At 42.1% G+C, this 21257-nt stretch overlaps 2 protein-coding genes across 2 annotated transcripts; both read left to right on the top strand.

Annotated features, from left to right (window-relative positions):
- The first annotated feature begins 297 nt into the window (after positions 1-297).
- SPO11 (SPO11 initiator of meiotic double strand breaks) lies at positions 298-10778 on the top strand. Its single transcript, XM_065754497.1, has 13 exons — positions 298-386; positions 1548-1661; positions 3227-3315; positions 3892-3958; positions 4168-4276; positions 4856-4942; positions 6241-6277; positions 6498-6607; positions 7251-7350; positions 8575-8612; positions 9739-9815; positions 10042-10153; positions 10659-10778. The coding sequence occupies exons 1-13, from the start codon at positions 298-300 to the stop codon at positions 10776-10778; spliced, it is 1149 nt and encodes a 382-aa protein (XP_065610569.1).
- Positions 10779-11168: 390 nt separating this feature from the next.
- RAE1 (ribonucleic acid export 1) lies at positions 11169-18025 on the top strand. The gene is made up of 12 exons (XM_065754459.1): positions 11169-11186; positions 11527-11623; positions 11775-11879; positions 12617-12709; positions 12885-12971; positions 13183-13269; positions 13493-13564; positions 14042-14149; positions 15106-15212; positions 15308-15383; positions 15885-16079; positions 16969-18025. The coding sequence occupies exons 2-12, from the start codon at positions 11534-11536 to the stop codon at positions 17053-17055; spliced, it is 1107 nt and encodes a 368-aa protein (XP_065610531.1). The 5' UTR covers positions 11169-11186; positions 11527-11533; the 3' UTR covers positions 17056-18025.
- Positions 18026-21257: the final 3232 nt, after the last annotated feature.

Below are 21257 nucleotides of genomic sequence, written 5' to 3'. Positions count from 1 at the left end.
AATGCAGTCCGTCCCAGTGGGTCCGTCCCAGTGGGTCAGTGGGTCGGTCAGTCAGGGCGGGAAAGGCCGCAGCCAGTTCCCCCCTTAGAAAGGGCGGGAAAACCCCTCAGTCAGTCAGGAAAAGCCGTCCTTCGACTCGAGCTCCTGCAGCAAACTTCTGCTTTCCCTGCACGGCTGCCCCTGAAGTTTCCCTTCAGAGAATGAGCTTTACGATCTAGAGCAGCCTTTTCTAATAGGGCAGTCTCTTTAAAACAGCTTCAACCCTTCCAGGGAGGTTGTGTGTGTGCAGTGCCCGCCATGGAGGAGCACGGTGCTGAGGCGCTGGCTGGGAGTGAGGATGGCTCTGAGGAAGCCAGCGTGTCAGCTCATGGCAGCCACGTCCCCAGGTAACAGCTGGGAAATGCTGCACTGGGCTGTGCTGGTGCAGTGGTAATGGGCTTGTGCAAAAGTGAAAAACACACTCTGCTGCAAAAACACAGGAGAGAGCAGCTCTCGGGCTGTCCAAAGCACAGCTGGGCTCTCCAGACTTCCCAGCCAGTTTGTAGCTACAGAGAGCAGTGCAGAAAGCAGTGACAACATGCTGAATATCATGAAGATATGACAGGCAGGGAATATCTAGGAGGTATCTTAAGAGGAAACGGATAACGATAATACAACACGGATTGCTCACGCTCTCTGTGTCAGGACATGGGGAGTGCGTGGCTCTAGGAGTGCAGCTCTGGGGTTTGGAGTGTACTGCTTTATCACAGTGCAGATGTGATTACTTAAGGACCAAATCAGTCTTTGCTGATGCATCTTTGTGCTAATGTAAGTTTTTGTTTCTTTTTTTGCTTTTGGTTTTCTACTCTCCACCCATATTTAGGACGGCATACAGCAGAGTTGTAATGTTAAGGACAGCTGAAATGTTGGTGTCAGATTGCTAAGGAAAATAAAGGGCATCTGTCATAACACCCAGAGCAGCCTTAAGTTTTGATGTAATGCATCTACTTGCAAGGTTACTTGCTCTTTTTAGGTGAAAGATGCAGGTTCTGTTTTTTTGCATCTGTTGAGATCAAGCCTTTGTATAATTAAAACCCTTAACAGTTTGTTTAGGGCAACAGATCAAAAGGTTAATGTGCAATGGTACGACAGGAAGTATTTGTACTGTTGAACATTATTTAAATTTACAGCATTTAAAAACAACTTAGCACAAGTCATAGCCAAGGCCAATATTACATCATCTGAAGTAAAACATTAATCATTAGTCAGAAAGCAGCCAGCTGGTCTGAAAGCTCAGCTGGTGAAAAAGCTGATGGTTTCAGGGTTGAATAGAAATGTACTTTTAATTGTGCTCTCAGTCATGAATCTGGAATGGAAAGTCAAATCGTACGTGGAAACTAAGAAGAAAGAAATGCAAAACCTAAGGAGTTTTTGAAATATATATGTATTTACATCTTTGAAGCAGTTTTGAATTACATGATTTCTGTAAGGATGGGCTTAGGTGATCAAAATACAAAGTAGAACTGTATTAAGTCATATGAGCTGCATAATTGTTTTCTTTCTCTCAGCTCTGAAGTTCTTGAAGCAATAGAAAATGTTATTCTAGATGTGCTTAAAAGTCTGGCCAAAAAACAAGCACCAGTTCTCACCCTGGCTAATAGATCAGATTGGAGGAATATAGAGTAAGTACTGTGTTTTAAAGTCTTGACTTATATTAATAAATATGACACAAATATAAATTTGATTTTGTAGCTTTCAGGACAGACACCAAACTTGTCCCTTCGATGTCTGTGAAATGAAAATACCATCACAAAGCTTTGCTGTCTTCAGCAGACTTAGGGGAATGGTCATTCCAGGCTTGGAAAACAAATGTAACCTGCCATCAGAACACATAGGGCGAAAATGTTCAAAGAAAAACAAGTTAACATCACAGTACATTAACAATAAGGCACACTGGTCAAATTTAAAAAGCTGAAGCATTATTTATGGTGGAGAAATATAACCCTACTTAGGCATTCTATTGAGTGATGACAATCATCCTGCTCTCATACAGAAGGGATTTTAAGAAGTTTATATACAAATCAATAAGCAAATAATAAAAATATATAAAAAAAAGCAACAAAGTCCCCAAATGTAATAAGAAGGAAGTAGAAGTGAGTTAGTGGGTTTGTTTTTTTCCTTCCCTATATAGGCATCTACCCATACCCAATCTGCACAGCTGGAACTAGGCAGGAACTAGCAGAAATTAGAGAATGATTTCATGTTTGAAATGTCCCTCGTAAACATTTGTAGATCCCCAGAGAGAGATTTACCTGGGAATGAGGTCAACCCGTGAGAATGCCAGGCCTGAAGCAGGATGGTCCTTTATTTAAAGTTACCCTGCCAGGACCCATGCAAGGCCAGGGAGGACAGCTGGGCTGCCCGTCCCTTGGGAGCTATCTGCGAGGGCCGTGGGGTTCGGTTCTTAGGCAGAGCGTTCTCTAAAATAAGTGTTCCCATTGACCTTAAGGGAGCTGAGTGCCGCTGTGCAGATATGATGTAGGGAGTGGGGCAGTGAGAAGCGCACAGCCTTCTCAGTGCTGCAGCACAAAGGCGCTTACTGCCAACGGCCGGGAGCTGCCGCAGCGCTTGTTGCGTCTGCCACCCAAAGGATGCGTGGAGCAAGGGAAGGTTTAGAGAAACAAGGCGTGGCTTTGTGTAAAACGATGGTCGTTTCACCGTACGTACAGAGCTCTGGCGTGGAAAAGAGTGCTATGCACACAGGCTGACAATGCCTCAGGGCACCACAATGAAACGCTGCTAAGAAAACACTGGCTCTTTTGGTGAAAGGTGCACCTTCAGATAAATAATTTGATGGTGCAGATCATTTAGATGGGGCAACTGTTTAGTGAAGAGGATGCCCCACATTTTTGTTCCCAAAAGTTCCAAAACTTGAATTGAGTTATTCTGGTAAAAAATTAAGGGCGTAAATTAGATCATACAATTGTGAAATCGAATAATTACACTTCCTCATACATTCTGCATCAGAAAGTTACTGTATAATATAATATATATGTCTTGAACTGCATACTAATAACAAATCACACCTCTACCCTTTGTTCATTGCTGGTCCATTGAGCCTGAAAATACAAGGAGCATCCTTGACTTTAGGAGAGGGGTCTTAGTCTCAATGATCTTGGATAGAACCATTTACGTATCCTTCCTTTGTAAGCTTACTGTTTCACTGCATTTGTTTGCAATATGTCAGATTTAAAGATTCTGTAGGTCTACAAATGATACCACGTTCTACTACAAAAAAAATAAGAAGTGACTGCCCTGAAACAGCAATGAAGTTTGGTAAGTACCAGAGCAGAATTCTCAACTTTTTTTTCTTGTATTTTAGTTTGAAACTTTGTAAAAGTAATAAATTATGCCTTGTGCATTAGAAGTGAAAGACTAATATAACTTATTATTGAAAAGCTCTTCAGCTTTTCTCTATTGCATCATACATAACTGTACAAGGTTTGTACAGCTTCTGTCCTGCCTGACAGAACATCAGATGAAGGCATATGCACAAAGCCTACATGAAAAACACCACTCTCCTTCAAAGAGCCAACTGGTGAAGGACTCCTGCAATACAGACGAGAAGCTCATTTCACTTGCCATGTCAGTCAGTGTATTTCTTAGTAGGGCATGTATTCCCTCACTCAGCTCCATTATATATACTGTTTTCTAACTATGCTACAAATTACTGAGTGTCCTGAGTGGAGCAGTGACTCAGTATTTCACAACACGTTAAAATATGTGCACTGATCACATTCCTTCTTCACTATTTTATTGTACGAGACACAAATGTTGGTCAACATAAATACAGATTATTGCATGTGCATTTCTGAAAATTGAGAAAAATAAATCTGTTCTGCATTTTTTCAGCTCTAATGCTCAAGATATTGTCTATGATCTACAAGATGGTGCAGAGCAATTCTTACGCAACCAAAAGGTACAGTGATGTTTCTGTAATTTCAAATGCAGTTGTATTTTAAGAATGCTAGCAGGAGAACAGTGTGGGATGCAACTCTTGCAGATAACAGATTTGTCCGTGTGAAAAGCTTTACAGTGGTTTGATCATCCATGCCCTCAGCTGAGTTCTGACAACCTGATCACTTTTTCAATATTGAGTAACAGACACATGTTTTTTTTTTGTGACAGAGACATATACTACTCAGATACGCTCCTGTTTGGCAGCCAGAGTGTTGTGGACAATTTAATCAATGAAATCTCTTGCATGCTTAAGATACCTCGAAGAAGTCTACACATAGTAAGTGGCTTGTGATTAGTGCTTTTACTCTGTAATTATTCCCAAATCAAATGGGTTGTGTGTTAAGCTGAAATATCAATTAAACCTGATTAAGTTCTACCATAACATTTGAAAGGTTCCTGTCGTCAGAGAAAATTCACAGTTTGCTTGCTTCAAAGAGTGGCACAAACTGCTAGCCAAAATCAAAAGGCCTTTTGCTATTGCCTGGGTAGGCTTCATCTTCAGAGCACCAGCCATCTGCTTAGCAGTTTATATAACTTGGTAGCATGGGGTTTAAGTGTAAATTTCAAGTGACTCAGAGATATAACCTTCTAATTTCCTTGTACCTCATGCTTCACAAGAATTCTTTTGTGTACTCAAATGCATTTGATACTATAACTTATTGTAAATCTACCTTTATATCTAAGATGTCAACAACGTTGCTTAGTGTTTTAAGGTGGTGTCTGCCTTTAACTGCTTGTTACCAGTCAGATTTTTTTCCAGAAGCTTCTTGGATTGCCTATGCAATGCAGTAAAATAAAAGCATGTAATTTCCAATGTACTGTATGCAACTTCTTATTTTATTTTTATTTTTTTCAGCTATCTACAAATAGAGGTTTTGTTGCTGGCAATTTAAGTTATACTGAGGAAGATGGTACAAAAGTGAATTGTACCTGTGGTGCAACAGTATGTATTATGTAACAATAACAGTAATTAGAATAAATAGAATAGCTGCATTTGGAAAGGAGCTACGTGGATCAACTGCCTCTGTGTGATACCCTGTCCTTCATGTAGCTCAGGTTGCTACATACATTTATTAAACAGACCTGACACTAACCCTACCTAACTTCTTTAGTAGCAACAATGCAGAAGTAGGATTAAACTGAGCAACAATTGTTAGAGAATTAATTATATTTCTGGACCTGAACTGTGTTCTCATTTACACAAGTTGGATAATAATACTGTTAGCATAAAAGGTAATATCCTCATCACATGCCCAGTAACGTACAACTAAAGTCAAAGAATATAATATCAGGCTATTTAGTCTCAGAATATCACTAATACAGGACTTGCAAGCATTAGAAGGGTTTGTATTGTCAACTGATGTTATCATAGGTGATACTGAGCTATAGAGATGTTTATAACCACAGCTGTATAAGCAGTCAAGAGCTGATTGCTATCGCTGTTCAGATTATGAAGTGGAAGCAGAACTTGCTGACTGTGGTCATGAGTTCCTGAAAAACATGCTCATTGTAAGCTCAATCCAGTCACTTCCAAATGGGAAGATTACTTCAGCTGCCCATCATACTTTGTTTTTAAGCAAAGCGTGAAGACCCCTGTTGTTAATACTCTTCTACAGCTCTTCATGGTTTTATTTGTTGGCACCAGAGGTGATTTAGCAGTCAGAAATAAAAACAGACCACACACTTCAATATAGACACATTCTTTTGCCAAGTTCTTCCTCCAGTTCCTGCTCTGTTATCCACATGCTTGCCAGATTGACCCTATCCTAAATATGAGATGTAAAGTAAACATTACCGTGCCTTAAACTGTTGCAGCAATATAGTTATAAAAGCAGGTTACAGGTTAATAAAAGAAAGGATTAAATGGTCTTCCAAAGTGAATGCCCAAATGCTTTAAACCTGGATTACATTTGCAATCTTAAATTGGCACCACGCTGACTTCTGTCCTGGCCAAAAGAGATACAAAATGAATCAGGACATTGTTTTCTCTGTAAAGCCCATACGCTGAATGATCTTCTGTGGCAGCAGCACAGATGCACTTTTAGAAAAGCATGCAATAGAGCAGGACATAGGTGGTTGAATGTATTTATAAAGCAGTGAAAATGTCAAGATTCATCTTGTATATTAGGAGATGAATGGTTGTTTTAGGGTGTAATGGTGTCCTTCGTTACCTAACGTTGTTATTGTAGAATGTATCATTTTCTCTACCATAAATGATTGATTTTCTTTTTCTTGTTTTAGGCTGTTACTGTGCCATCTAATGTTCAAGGAATCAAAAGTATCCTTTGAGCAGAAACTCTCATTGTAGACTAAAAAAATAAAGTAAAAACAAAGAATATTCCAAGTTAAACAATGTTCTGGTAATTTTTTCTCTGCCTGTTGGCTCTGAAATTGAGTCACGAGCTGCTTTTGGCTCCAGAATCACTATTTTAGAACGTTCAGACTGAATTGATTGGTGTGACGGACTGTTTTACACACAGGTAGCCTTAACATCAAAGATTTATACTCACATGCCAAATTTATATTAATTGTAGAAAAAGATGCAACTTTTCAGAGACTCCTGGATGATGAGTTCTGCATTAAATCAGCCCCATGTATAATGATTACGGTATGTAGCTTACATTTTGCATTGCCCACTTACATGTAAGAGTTTACAAGATGCTTCATAATGGTGCCCAAACTTGGTCAAAAGACAGTAATAAAATAGTATATCTTACTATATTCATACTGATTTATTATACTGCTTAGTGCCCACTAGCTTACCTAACTCATCCAGGTGCTGCAAAGGCACAGAAAGACCTGACTTTGAGTAATCTTCTGTCCTCCAGGATCCTGAACTTAGCAAGCCCAAGTGAAATACAAATATATATATTTTTATACTAAAAGAGCTTGTACTGGTGAAGCTTGGAGAATTAATTCATTAATTAAGAACTGGAGGGATGTGTAAATATTCTTACCTGCATGTTCTGGACAAAGCGTTGGGCAGTGAGCGAACTTAGTCCGGCACCTGAGAGAGACAAGCATTTATACTGTGTAGCACACCGTTTGTGCCTTGTTTCACATTGTTTCTTTAGTGCCACAAACACCTCCGAGAAGAAAAAAAGTGTCCGTTTCCTTTTAATGCTTAAGGGCTGCTGCAGGAATTCTGCAGGCGTTTTCTTTGCTCGTTTTACATGGCAAATGTAAACAGATATGGAGCCAGATGTTGTTTTAATTCATTTAAAACTGTCTGCTTTATTTTGTTTCCTTAGGGAAGAGGTATACCAGATCTTAATACACGACTTCTGGTCAGAAAGCTGTGGGATACGTTTCAAGTTCCAATTTTCACCCTCGTGGATGCAGATCCACACGGTAAGTCTGTAGAGGTTCTATAATGTAAGAAGAGAGCAGGATTTACTTTGAGTCTCATTTTGCACTTTTACGGGATGACATAGACAGGGAATCAGAATTGGAATGATCCTGATCTATGCAGAATGCATGTAGACGTGGAAATTTAACCAAGATATCAGCACTGTCATGCCCACATTGAATATGCCCTTACTATCTGTGACCATTGGCTGTTCCCTGAGGTCTTAATAACACCTTACACTGTACCTGAAAAAGAGAAAGATTTTTTTTTATAGAATTTGCAGCTTTGGATTGGAGTTAGATTTTCCAAGTACCTGTGGGCCTAAAAATGGAAGTAACTATCGTGCAATTTTACAACCTGCTGATTTTAATGAGTTATGCACTTGAACACTATTAGAAGTCTCAGGAGGTCCTAGGAATATCTGAACAGAGCTAACTTAGCCAGAGCATACGGTGTTCTAACAAAAGCTGAGTACACAGCTGGGTGGTTTTCTTCTGTGAGCACTTTCCACTTCTCAGACTGTAACTGAAATTTTGACCAAGCTAAGTACAGAACATTCCTATAATCCACTTTAAGAAGGTACATACTCACTGCAGTTGCTATAATTTTCTCCAGTGGAGCTGAATTTGTCACTGTGCTTTAGGAACAAATCTGGCTCTTGATGAGGACCTGAAGTGGTAAAGATGAAAACACCTCAAACTATCTTTGTAGTAATACAGATAAGACACGTTCTGGATGTTTTCACTGGAGCTGCTCTATTACATCAGCAGTGAGTGTGAGATTTCTTTGAAGCAGCAGATTGACTTACACCAATGTAGCAGTTCTCTCCATATATCTATACTGAAACCAGCTGAAATTAGGGAGATCGCTGCTGAAGGAGAAATATCAGCCCAAAGCAATACTGTTAATATACATGGATTACACAGGTTAAAAACAGAAGGCAATTTTCCTGACAGATGTGGGACGATGTGTAAAAGAGCTGATTATCCTTGTTTCTGAAATGACTGCACTAACAGTATGAAACACTTGACTATATAAAGGTGACATACAGTGCTCAAACTCTGATTGTTCTGACATGCTCTAAAAGTAATTATAAACCACAAAGATCCTCACTAATCATAGTGCCACAACTGTTATGCCATAAAAGTGGATTGTTAATGCAGTCTTCATAAGCATTCCCAGTGAGAAGATAGCAGATAACTGACAACAGGTATTCTTCAATGCAGGTGTAGAAATAATGTGTATCTACAAGTATGGATCCGTGGTGAGTATCATTTTCATTCCAATACATTGCTCTGTAGTTCTTGTAGTTCTTGAAGTTTGGATGTATGATGGGTTAGAATGGTTACTACCTCTTCATACTTCCTTTGAACACAGGCACCACTTATAGGTCTTGTGTATCTGCAAAAAGAGCTTCTTCCTGTAACAAAAGGAAAATGGATGATAATGTCAGGTGTTTCATTTACTGTACTTCCATTTCTTCCTGCTGCACAAACAGTTTTCTGGAAAGCCAAATATGAAAGCATTCTGCATTTTGCTTTCTTTCTGCTTTAGAAGACAAATGATGGCTGGAAGGAGCTGGGGAGGAAAAGGACATAACTTGTGAGACGGGTACACGGTGTGGTTCTCCAAAGAATCTCACTGTGTTGGTAAAGGTTTTAGTTTAGGGTGAGAATTTGTGTATGGATACATATTTTAGTGTGGAATATTATGGAGGAAGAGGCAAAGGGAACCAAGTGTTAGGTCGCTAAAAGAATACGTAAAGAAAGACAGTGTGGAAGGCAGGCAGGTGGCAGAGAGCAGAAACAGTTTGCTAGGGTGATAGAGAAAGAACATCTAAAGAAAACAAACAAACAAGTGAACAAAACCCACCTTCTGGAAAATGGCAGTGTAGGATCTCATAACACATGCCTCAGGGCCCTCTGTGGAAACAAGCTGTGCGTTCTCAGGTGATCTGTCAGGATTTCAGCCCTCCCAGAAATGTGTGTAAATTCATAGAACAGTGTCTTCCAAGATTAAAATAAATGACCAGGTTTCTGATAATCTTACCTGGTGAAATTCACTGATCATATGTAACGTGGTACTCACAGCAGGAAGATCAGGAATTGGCACTTGTAGCTGCTACTGTTTCTCCTGGCTTCGGCTTTGTTTGGCAATCAAACTCACGCTGACTGCAAACAAACAGACAAAAACAAAATAAAAAGGACAGAGAACAAAATAAAACTATTCAGACTAGATCAGGCTAAAATGGACCAGACTTTAACCTCTCATGGCTGAAGCCATAAAAGAGAAACTGTTCTCAGTAATGGGGTTTGGTAAGCTCCAGTTGCACTCTCTCCTCCTGTAAAGTTCTGATTGCTGGATGTTACAGCTGGCTTTTCTTGTTCTAGTCAATGTCTTTTGAGGCTCACCAACTCACCGTTCCGTGCATAAAGTGGCTTGGCCTCCTTCCATCTGATATCAAGAGGTTAGTTATTCCCCGAAAGGAAAGAAAGCCTTCTTCTCTTCCATAGTAAATAAAATCCGACTTAATTCATCAAACAAACAAAGCAGCAGCACCAAAACTGATATCTGACACTTAAATCTATTACTGTTCTCTGTTCTCATCCATTATTTTGGCTTATAAGGAACTCACTGAGGATCAGTACTTCTGAGCTATATGAGAAAATCTAATAACTTTATTTACTTTTCAGGTTAAATATACAGAAAGATGTCCTGATTCCATTTACAAAGCAAGATGAAAATAAGTTAGCAAGTTTACAGAAGAGACCTTACATGGCTCATCAGCCAATGTGGAAAAAAGAGGTATGTATAAACTGGTGGTTTCCTGCTCCTAACACCTGCAATCCTGTCCCTTCTTATTCTTATAAACTCTTAGTAGGGCATGAAGGGTTTTATGACAGTAAACAAAGACACGACTGAGAAAGTCTATGCACACTGTCTGCCCAGGTCACTGGAACTCAGTGGTTCAGGGCCCAGCACTGGCAGCTTTTGAAGCTGTCCTGGCACCGGTCCTCTAACGATCTGAAGCTGTACCTGAGGCTCTACTGATTTCTGAAGTACTGTGTGCTTCCCCCTTCCTGCCCAGATGCACTGTGCCAATGTCTCGTGGCCCTGTGAGGTGCACAAACACAGGATGAGCCTCAGCTCAGTGATAAGGATTTCACAGCACCACTTCTGTAACGCTAACCTTGCAGCTCAACGTGCACATCCAGCAGGTGTAATCCCCGAATAACTCCCTGCTGCTGGGTCTGGCTCTTACACCGTCACACACTGATTCATTCTTCTTCTTTTCTTTTTTTTTTTTCAGCTGGAAATTATGGCAGCATCTAAAATGAAGGCTGAAATCCAAGTTTTAACTTCTCTTTCATCAGATTATCTTTCCAGAGTGTATCTACCAAACAAATTGCAATTTCGCGGATGGATATGAATTCCCGTCTGGCAACGAGCTGCTTTTCTTTGCCTTGATTTATTTTCTTGACTACATTTAGAAAAAAAAGTGTAGAAATGAAGGAGTGCGAATCAGCATCTTGGTCGGTGTGTTACTGTAACGAGGTGAGGGTTGCCTGTGCCCGTAGCTACATGAGGACTGCCACGGTAACCCCACGAGCTCCTCGGGCTGCGCCGCACTGCAGCGCGCTGAGGGTGAACGCGCGGAGCCGCCCGCGCCCGCGCACCGCGCACCGCGCGGTACCGCCCCGCCCCCTCCCGCCCCCGCCGCCAGTGCGCATGCGCTGTCACCGCCCCGCCGCTCGTGGCGCCTGCGCGGAGAGGCGCGGCCTGCCTTGCACGCAGCGCTCCGCACGGCCGTACTGCGGGAGGCGGCGTTCGGTGCTCGGTGAGTGAGGGCCGGGCCGGGCCGGGCCGGGCGGTACCCGGAGCCCTCGCGCGGCCTCGCGTCGCTCCGCTCTCGGTGATTCCGGTGGGCTCCTGAGCGATCGCGCTTCGCGGCGGTCTCGTCCCTCTCGCTGCCGGTAGCGGAGCGGAGCCCGCGGCGTGGCGCTGCCCCGCCCGCCCGCCGTGCCGGCCTGCTCGTCGGCCGGCCCGTAGGCACGCGGTGCCCGAGGCCATGCCGGGGCTCTGCCGGGAAGGGCGCGAGGTTCTCGGCATGGCGTACTTCGTCGCACCCCGGCTGCACACCGCGCGCTGTTCTCATTGTGCCGCTTTCGTGTTCGCAGAGCGAGGATGAGTCTGTTCGGGTCCACCTCCGGGTTCGGTACCGGCGGTACCAGCATGTTCGGCAGCACTACGGCGGATAACCACAACCCAATGAAGGCGCGTGCGAGAGCCCCGTGGGAAGCCCTGCCCGTTCTGCTGTGTTCCCGTGTGTCGCAGCAGTGCACCCTGACGCCCCGGAGAGGTAAAGGTTTCAGCGACGCTGTTCCCAAATGTGGCTAATTTTATGGTGTCCTTTGTTTTTGTATAGGATATTGAAGTAACGTCTCCGCCTGATGACAGCATATCTTGTTTAGCATTCAGTCCACCAACGCTGCCGGGCAATTTCCTTATCGCAGGATCGTGGGCAAATGATGTGAGTACCCACAGTCACACAGATGAACAAAGTGAAAGCGTCAGTGCCTGAAATGCAAAATGTGGTCCTTAAAGCTTAATGCCATGGAACTGAAAGTCTTCCTCTTTGCAGTTGCAAAATGTGCATCTTAATGCCTTGGCACTAAGATCTTTGACACAGCAGCTTCAGCTGAGTGTTGAGTTGTGATCTCACGTTAGTCATTCCTCTACCTACTTTTGTTTCAGCTCAGAATGTGTAATCAATATATTTTATGCTGAGTTTTTGTTATTTTGACATCTTTGCACAGTGGAAGAACCGTGAATGCAGATAAATCTTAGCTGGTTTGACAGGTTTGTCTCAGAGGCTTTTACAGCCTTACTGAAATTTCTGTTGGGATTGAAGTGCATGTTACGAACCAGCAAAGAGAGAGAGTAGGACTGAAACACAAGTGCAGGTTTTAACCATTCTGGCCTTGTGGCCTGCAGCAGTTCATTCCTGGCTCCCGTGTTCAGTAGGAGAACAGTGCAGGGTGCTACATGAGGAAGTGGAATGGAAGTTGGGGGCTGAGTGTGGGTGAAGGGAGCGTAGCCAGAGGAAATAGGGTCTCAGTAGCTCTGAAAAAGAGCTCAGTGTTCACAATTGGATTGGATTAAGTGAGGTTGGGATCTTCAAGGTGAGAAATCGTCAGGATGAGAAGTCTTGTATCTCTGTAGTGTTACTTCTGTGTGTCACATCTGTATACGTGTCTCCTGTTCCAGGTTCGCTGCTGGGAAGTTCAGGATAATGGGCAGACGATCCCAAAGGCTCAGCAGATGCACACGGGGCCTGTACTAGATGGCTGCTGGAGTGATGTATGTTTCAGTTTAAAAATAAGCAATGATATTTAATCATAACCCTAAATAAACTTCAGTTTGTCTTGCAGTGCCTGTATGTGTTACATTACTGTTATCGTAGTGGAGGAGAGTAAGACTTGACAATTTTCTGATGCAGATATTTTAATCTCTTGGGTTTTCTTTTGTTTTTCAGGATGGCAGTAAAGTATTTACTGCTTCCTGTGATAAAACTGCCAAAATGTGGGATCTCAACAGTAATCAGGCTATTCAGATTGCACAAGTAAGTCCCAAGCTATTGTGAATTTCTGTTTTGATTAAAAGCTACCTTTGTTAGCTATGCTAATGTTTAGTGCTTCTGAGGTAGGTAGTAATATGAGAGAGATTTTCTTGAATGATTTTGAAGCGTAAATATATTCAAACACATGAGGGGGATAACAAGGAATGTGAGTTATTGCCCTAGTTTTTTTTTTCTTTTTTATTTTCTTCTACAGCATGATGCTCCTGTGAAGACTATCCATTGGATTAAAGCACCAAATTACAGCTGTGTGATGACAGGAAGCTGGGATAAAACTTTGAAGGTACGACTTTTACCTGAACAAGTGGGTGCAGAGCGTGCTAACAGTCTGTTCCTGACAGTATTTATGTGAGTGAAAATATTTCCTTAAACACGCTGCTACAGAAGCAGATAAATGTAGCCCTGCTTCATGGGGAGTTGTAGTGTCTGACTGTAACGGGAATGACACAGCTTGGTACTGCTTGCTCGACTCTGAGCCTGTGTTTGTTTTGGTTTTGTTCCATCAGTTCTGGGATACCCGTTCACCAACGCCTATGATGACACTGCAGCTCCCTGAAAGATGTTACTGTGCAGATGTGGTAAGCCATGATGTGTAGTAAAGTAGTGTCAACGGGGTGAGTGGAGTGGGTGTCTTTGGGGGTTTTGTAGGTTTGCACTAAGTGCTGGCTGTTAGTATTTGATCTCTGAGTGATCACGATGTTCTTGATCAGACCTGTGGAAAGAAAAGTAGGCTTGGCATGCCTGCACCATCCCAAAGACAAATTAGCAGTAGGACTGGCCTTCCCTTATTTGCAGATGAGGTTGAATACTGCTGCTGGAATTCACATTGGAAAAATCATGTAATAATGAGGGGGCTTTGGTGTGGCTCTCAGTGGCAGTGGAGAGCTGATTTGTTTTGTTGGGAGATTTGCGTACAGGTGAACTCTTCTCACCTCCCCAGGGAGAAATGATGCTGTAAAATTCTTCAGGGATTTCTGCAAAATAACAAGTAGAGTTCTCTGTCGTGCTATGAACACAACTGCCTCTCTTCCAACCTGTTCTGTAACCTCATCTAGGTTCATCCTATGGCTGCTGTGGCCACCGCAGAAAGGGGTTTGATAGTTTATCAGTTAGAGAACCAACCGTCTGAGTTTAGAAGAATAGAGTCACCTCTTAAACACCAGGTAAATAGTTGGATTTGGTATGAGTGCATTTGTACAGACTGTTGAAATTGTGTGTGCGGTTCTTGATGAAAAGAGCAGATTATTTCAAAGGTGGAGTGCTTTTCTTTGGTATGGCACATGTCCTACTTCGATGTTTATTGTGTTGCTGTACTAAAATAAATTGCCCCCTCCTGCATCTTGGAGTCTGTTTGCTCCCTGTGGTGGGACTGCAGGGACTGAAAGGAGTTCCTTGGTACGCTCTTTGAGTTCAACAGAAGTGTTTTGGCATTACCTTTTTCCTTCCTCCCTCATCCATCTTTCTGTATCTGAAGCTGCTGTATGTGAAGCACAAGTAATTTCAGAAGCCTTCTTTATAGAAATAAGTGCAATTTTTTGTCTTTTCTTTACATAAGAATCACAAAGTTATTACTGCTGTACGTAAATCTCTTTACCTGTATGCTCAGTATTTAAACTGAGCTTTGTCATGCCCTGCAGATCTGTTCTATGTGGGGCTTTTGTGAGAGGGTTTAGAAGATACCGAGTGTGCTGAACTCAGACTGTTTCTTTCTGGTTGTTTGAAACTTTGCAAATGGTTATAGTCTATGAGTATGGTGATAATACTTATTCTGAGAAGGTGGAGCTGCCAATATTTCATTAATATCAGAGCAGAAATGGACTTCTGTGAGGTCTTCTAAATGCATATTGTCTGGACTTCATAATGTTTTGGGTCTTTTCTTCACCTGAGTGATTAAGTATATGGACTTTATTTTCTGTTGGAGAAATTCCTATTGCTGATCTTGATAAAGATTTACAAATGTAAGCAATATGCCCCCAATTCTCAATAGAATTTGATCTGCCTCTTGATCTTTTCTGTGTGCTTTACTTTGCATCATTGTATGGAGCAATGCAAAGCAGCGTTGAGAAAATGTGGCCCTCACGTTTCTGTCTAAAATACTCTGTATCTTTCTCAAATTCAGCATCGCTGTGTTGCTATTTTTAAAGACAAAGTGAACAAACCTACAGGATTCGCCCTTGGAAGTATTGAAGGAAGAGTAGCAATTCATTATATCAACCCTCCGAATCCGTGAGTATTGCTTTTTAAATCATTCTTGACTGCTCAGTTTGCAATGAAGAACATGAACAAAAACCCACCTCTTTTTTGTTGTTGTTGTTTTTTAGTGCAAAAGATAATTTCACTTTCAAATGTCATCGCTCCAATGGAACAAACACATCAGCACCTCAGGATATCTATGCTGTAAGTTCTGAGCTTACAAGTCTAGCTCATATGTGTAGGAAAATGTAAGTTCTTAACGTGAAACCTGCTATGAGTTACTGATTTTCCTTCAGCTTCGGGTAGAAGTTGTGTTGGTCTCTGCTTAAAGTGCAGTCACTGTCGTGCTTTGATGAAAAGCAGTTCTTTGCACTTTCTTTAAAACAGAAGTCAGATTAGTTACTCATTTCATCCTTTTTGTGGAGATAAAACTTGTTAATCTTGCTGTTACTGCTGATTTTGAGCCAGTGCTCATTACGTTGTGTAATGGCTTGCCCGTTTAATATTTAGGTGCTACAGTAAAGGTGTTCTTGTTCCAGTGCCTAGTTTCAAGAATGTATCTGGTAAAACACTGTTGAAAACAAGAGGTATCTCTAGTTGCAAAAATCCTTTCTTATGTATTTACTCTCAGGATTCAGCATGTGTTTTGTTCCAATTGTCTGCATCAGTGTGCTGTTGTACTTAGCATTCTGTGTGCTTCTGCAGGTAAATGGAATAGCATTTCATCCTGTCCATGGTACTCTTGCAACAGTGGGATCTGATGGCAGATTCAGCTTTTGGGATAAAGATGCTCGAACAAAGCTAAAAACATCAGAACAACTTGACCAGCCAATATCTGCTTGTTGCTTCAACCATAATGGGAATATATTTGCATATGCTTCCAGTTATGACTGGTCAAAGGTAAGAGAGGTTTAAACCCATATTCACTCTTGTACTCAATGACTAAGATGATTATCCTATCACACTGTTCTTTGTAGGTAGTAACAGAGGCTTTCTAACTTCATAGCCATGCAAGAAAATTCACAGTGGTCACTGTAGGCAGAAAAATGATGAATTCTAACACTGGAGCAGTGTTCTTCAGTATGGTTTTTAGCTGCAGTTGGATAAAACTTGACTCAACAAGAATTCCTCTAGGTGCGAGAGCATGAAAAAGCAATGAGGCAGAGGATCAGTTCTTCTAATAGTTTATGAAGGGGACAGTTGTAGCTGACTTTTAATGGGATTGCAACAACAGGAAAGTATTAATTTTCTGTTGTAGCTCACACTCTTAAATTTGAGAATTATATTCATTGCATTTTTTACTTCAACAAATGCAGAAACAGCACAAATGAGCTCTGTCACATGTCCCAAAGAGTCAAAATTTGATTTCCTTTCTTAATGTCTAGTCCTTAGAGTGCTGTACAGAGTAAAATAACTTTGTTAGACACTGGCAGCTGAATTATTCTGTTCTAGGTACTCAGCTTGGCTGCAATGATACGTGTGTGTGTACCAAAGTAGCTTTTGGATCTGTTCACCAGTAGATGCTAGGTTTGTTTTCTGTATCTGTTCCTATAAAGTAGATCTGATAAGTTTCAAGTTGTGCATTGGGCTTCAGTAGTTCTACACAATTCTTGTAGTTACTCATCTGGTGAGCTGTTCATAATCCAGTGCTGTTGCTTGATAACCTGACCTGAAAGCCCTCAAGAGTGTATCTCAATAAACAAAGCTAATGGGATATTCATATTCCTGTGTTTTAAGGTAATACTGTCTCATTTGAAGAGAGTAAACAGAGATGATTTTTCTCTTTTAGGGTCACGAATTTTATAATCCACAAAAGAAAAACTACATTTTTCTGCGAAATGCAGCAGAAGAGTTAAAGCCTCGGAATAAGAAGTAGTGAGTATGAGTCTGACTTGTGTTCCTCTGCTGTGTCTCTGCCATTCATGCCTATACTCCTGCCACTTGTGCCCTACTGCACCGCAGTTCTGTCAGATTTGGATCCCTAACTTGTCACAGAAGTGTAACAGTGATGTGTTTGTGCATTGATTGCTGGAGGACTTTGTGGAGCTAGGCGCTATGATGTTTGTGTGCATCGGAAGGGAGGGTGGTGTTCATGTGACTCAAGCACTGTCTGTTCCAAAGCAATAATGAAATTGCAGCAAAATTTACATCCCCATTAGTTATTCCTGCTTAGAAGCTCAGGCGTTTCTTTTTTTTTTAACTGGTACTAATTAAAATCTGTTAATTGTAATAGTTCTGGAGAATTTGTAACCATGCTGTGTTTTTTGTAAGTTCTTGAAGAATTGCACGTAGTTCTTCTCAAAGGAGGCTTGCTTTTCCTTACGATTGAGGGATCCTTCCATTGGTTGACTTTATTTTTTGTAACAGAAGTACTGCCTGCTGTGTGCTGGGAGGAAATGCCTTGCAAATGGTTTTCCTTTTTTTAATGAATTTGGTAGGTATGTATAGCAGTGATGAATTCAAGACAGAAGATGGATGGACACAAGTGCAAATTCTCTTTTCCTTTACTTTTACACTCCAGCAATGCCACAAGACCTTTGAGCCAACGATGCTCACTCTGTTCCAAAGTCCAAACTGCCAGGTGTGCCTGGTGCTGCAGTTCAGTAATGTGAGCAATCCGTTGAAAGTTTTGTTCTGTCTGTGACTGAACCAGTGAGTGCAAAATAGCTGTGGCCTAAACTGTTTAAAGCTGGCAGTTTTTGAGCTAAGAGTTAGTTTCTGCATCTCTGTTAACACTTCTTGTCCCTTAACAGGGCTTTCTGGACTGAAAAGAAAGCTCTTTTTTGTATTAACTAGAGAATAATACTGGTGAGTTTGCTCCCTATCAAAGATGCTGTGAAGCGAAGGCAAAGCAATGTGCATCTCTTTCTGATTTGAATCTACCACTGTTTACTTTGAACTGTCCAGTTGTATACATGCCAAAGTTTCTTCCTAGAGGTGAATGCTTCCTGTTCCTGTTCAACTCATTTGATAACTAAATAAACATGGCGAGGGGATGCATGTGTAAAAATACTTGTCCTGTTGTACAAACTGTAAAACTGAATGTTGTGACAGTTATGGTCATGGAATCATGCTGTGTTTCAAATAAAGTTTTTACGAAATGCTTTTTTATATGTTGTAGCTGTGTTATAATCACATGGACGGGTTGGTGTGCTGCTTCCCTGAGCAGCTTCATGTCCTGCTGCAATTCATCCATCTTCTAAAAGTAAAGTTCTTCCCCAGCTGCCTTATCTGCAAATGTAATGCATTTTCCAGCTGCTGTTTCATTATGAATCATGCCTGTGGTTTTGCCTTAGAGAATTAAGAGGAGTAACATTAAGAGCCCTCTGTTTTATGAGAGTGAATCAAGTTGCTTGCTGTTGTAGCAGCCAGACATCTGAGGACTGGTAGCATAAAGTAATAGTCCCTTCGCAGCCTCTAGCTTGCTGGCCCTGTGACTCCAGACTTTCTCTGCTGTGTTCATCAGTCCTTGCTTGCCTTCTTGGTGTCTGTTTCCTTCTTGGTGCATCTTTGAGGAGGGCCCATACTGGTGTTGTTTAGAGGTGCTCTTTTCTGGGCTTTGTTTCTCAAGATAGGTTATTCCCAGCTCCCATGGTGTGATTTTGGTTTTCACATTCATGGCCTATTAGTTTTCTTTAAGGTAGAGCAGAGTTCCCAACAGCTGCAGCAATAGCTGCTTGCTTCATTAGGCCTGTGTGTGTGGGGCTGCTTTTCACTGTGCTGTGATCTTTGGCTGTTCCCATGCTCTTGCAGTCAGCTCAGTGCCAGCAGGCAGTGCCCTCAAGGCTGAGTGTGCGATTGCTGGTGGCAGAAAAACAAAAACAGTCCCATGTGCAGAACTCCCACTGGGGTAAACAGGGAAGAGGGGAATGTGTAGGCTGTCTCTTGTTTAAAATCTCAGGTGCTTTAAGTACACAACTTTGTGAATGAAGAGAGAAAATAGATTTGTTTGGCACGGGAATTTCCTGTGGGTAATGCTGTTGGGTTTTACGTCCCCACGCTGGCTAGCTTAAATTGATATTGGAGCACAGCAGAATTACCTGTTAGAATCCAAACCCTGCAGCTCCCTGATGCATTTCTCAATGTATTTTTAAACAAATTTTCTACACTTTTACTGTTTCCCTGTTGTCATCTGCAGAATGGGAAGGAAAAGGGGAAGATGTTTTCACAGCCACGTGAGGGAGGCTTGGCTGCACAGCACGGTCACATGTTGCTGTGGAGATGGCACTGCTTGAAAAGATGATCATGTCTGATCACGAGTGCTGCTGATGTCTGCTAGAAAGAACTGATCTTCTGCACTGTCTCCTATGTGGCACACCAAGCAGTGAGCGATGTTTGGATGCACTTGACATCTCTGATGGATTTCTTCACGTGTTACTGACACTCACTTTCTGATTGAGTGGAAGCTTTTCCTTGGAGCTTTGTATTTCTGGGAACCCAACGATTCATCGCTTAATCAGAACCTGCTTCAGCAAAGCATACAGGCTGGAGGTCTTTCCCCATTCCCACTTATTTCCAAAGGAAGGAATTGTTTTCGGTGGAGCTTCACCGCAGAACGTTCCCCTGTTCCTGTGCTCACAGCCGAGTGAGAGCTGCACCTCTCAGCAGCGCTGCAGCGAAGCACAACGGATGGGATACAGATTTTCTACGCTGACAGCTGCGGTAATGCATAGAATGCATGAAGCCATCTCAGCCTGTGGCTATGTATCTCCCTTTGAGCCAGGAGGTGGCAGCGTTGGTGGCAGGATGCGTCCCTGCAGCCCGGCTGTGCTGCCCTCGCAGTGCAACACTGAGCTGCAGCTGTGCAGGAATACAGCGCTGCACCTTCGTTGCTTCTCACCTTTGTACTGGCTTATACGGCTTTGAATTCTTAAAGAAGTCACAAAAACTTTGTGTTTGTAGCATCCAGCTATCCCCCCAAAAATACTGACAGAGTGCAAGGACGTATGTAAGACTGTAATGCTTTTGTCTTAATTCAAATTTTAGAAGGACGTATCTGTTATCAATCTGAGAATGTAAACCAGGGCCAAGAAAGAAGCCAGTCCCCATGCTTCAGTAACCAGCAGGTAAGCTCAGTGCTGTTACCTAAAAACAAGTGCACTTTTTGGCAAAAGTATTATGTGCCTTTGGATTTTCATTTTCAAAACTAACAAGCGTGCAAGACGCTGAAGGAGAGAAATAGTCTGAGTTATAAAGTTTGAGTATGATTTAAGATTCCTCACGTAGCTTCCTCACATAGCTGGGCATGGTTTAAAACAAAGAGCAACAGCATGTGCATTGGCAGAATGTCATCACTGCTCAGCTCCACCGTGAGCTGAACTTTGGAGAACTGACAGTGTGTGTTCCAGGAGCTGAGTGCTCCTCTTCTTATTTCTAGGTAAACTGAAGTACTGTCCACGCAGGCAATACAGAGCGCTGCACTGCCACCTGATGCTGTGCTGGACTCAGGCTTGAAGGATCTGTTTCATTTCCATCCCATGGTTCCTCAAACACAAAGGAAACCTTTGGTTTTTTACACCGTCCCCCTGCTCCTGAAATAGGGATAGTGCTACTTTTGGTGAAAGAAGTTCAAGACTTGCTTGTGAGGCAGCAGGAGGTGGAGGCAGGATGCAGTGAGGCCTCTGGAACGGTTTCACATGGGTAGAGCAACCCCAAATGTTTGTGTTGCAGCAGTCCTGCAAATACTTTTTGTTACAGTACATAAAAGATAGAATACCTGCCAGCAGTAGCTTGGTAAAGAGAGACCGTTTTCTTCTGTTGACTAATTATCCACTGAATATTCAGTCTGAAGAGACACTTCAATAATTTAGCAGGCATGTGCCAGGTAATATAGGAGCTTTTGTCCTCCTAGTGGCACAGATCATGTGTAACCCAATCCCTGGCTTTATGTATTCAAGGAAGTGTTTGGTATAGCTCCTGTATCAAGTGCCACTGGAAAGCAGGCCCAGATAAAAGATTAAAGTAATGCTCCTCGCTCTGAAATGGGAGTTTACCCTTTACTGTCCAGTGTATGTTTTGCAGACAACAACTGCTTTATAAATGTGAAGTATGTGTATGCTGAGGCCCAATGATGAGCCT

The sequence above is a fragment of the Cyrtonyx montezumae genome, unplaced genomic scaffold (genome assembly GCF_038088225.1).
Source record: "Cyrtonyx montezumae isolate F1298 unplaced genomic scaffold, pur_monq_1.0 scaffold_9, whole genome shotgun sequence".
Lineage (NCBI taxonomy): Eukaryota > Metazoa > Chordata > Aves > Galliformes > Odontophoridae > Cyrtonyx > Cyrtonyx montezumae.
This window is presented reverse-complemented; position numbering and strand designations above follow the sequence as displayed.

What these genes read in the sequence shown, in the direction of transcription:
- SPO11 (XM_065754497.1), top strand. Translation starts at nt 298, where the DNA reads ATGGAGGAGCACGGTGCTGAGGCGCTGGCTGGGAGTGAGGATGGCTCT. An exon ending in CGTGGATGCAGATCCACACG is followed by an intron (nt 7,351 to 8,574) that starts GTAAGTCTGTAG and finishes TCTTCAATGCAG; the next exon opens with GTGTAGAAATAATGTGTATC. An exon ending in CTTCCATCTGATATCAAGAG is followed by an intron (nt 9,816 to 10,041) that starts GTTAGTTATTCC and finishes TTTACTTTTCAG; the next exon opens with GTTAAATATACAGAAAGATG.
- RAE1 (XM_065754459.1), top strand. Translation starts at nt 11,534, where the DNA reads ATGAGTCTGTTCGGGTCCACCTCCGGGTTCGGTACCGGCGGTACCAGC. An exon ending in GATGTTACTGTGCAGATGTG is followed by an intron (nt 13,565 to 14,041) that starts GTAAGCCATGAT and finishes AACCTCATCTAG; the next exon opens with GTTCATCCTATGGCTGCTGT. An exon ending in TATATCAACCCTCCGAATCC is followed by an intron (nt 15,213 to 15,307) that starts GTGAGTATTGCT and finishes GTTGTTTTTTAG; the next exon opens with TGCAAAAGATAATTTCACTT.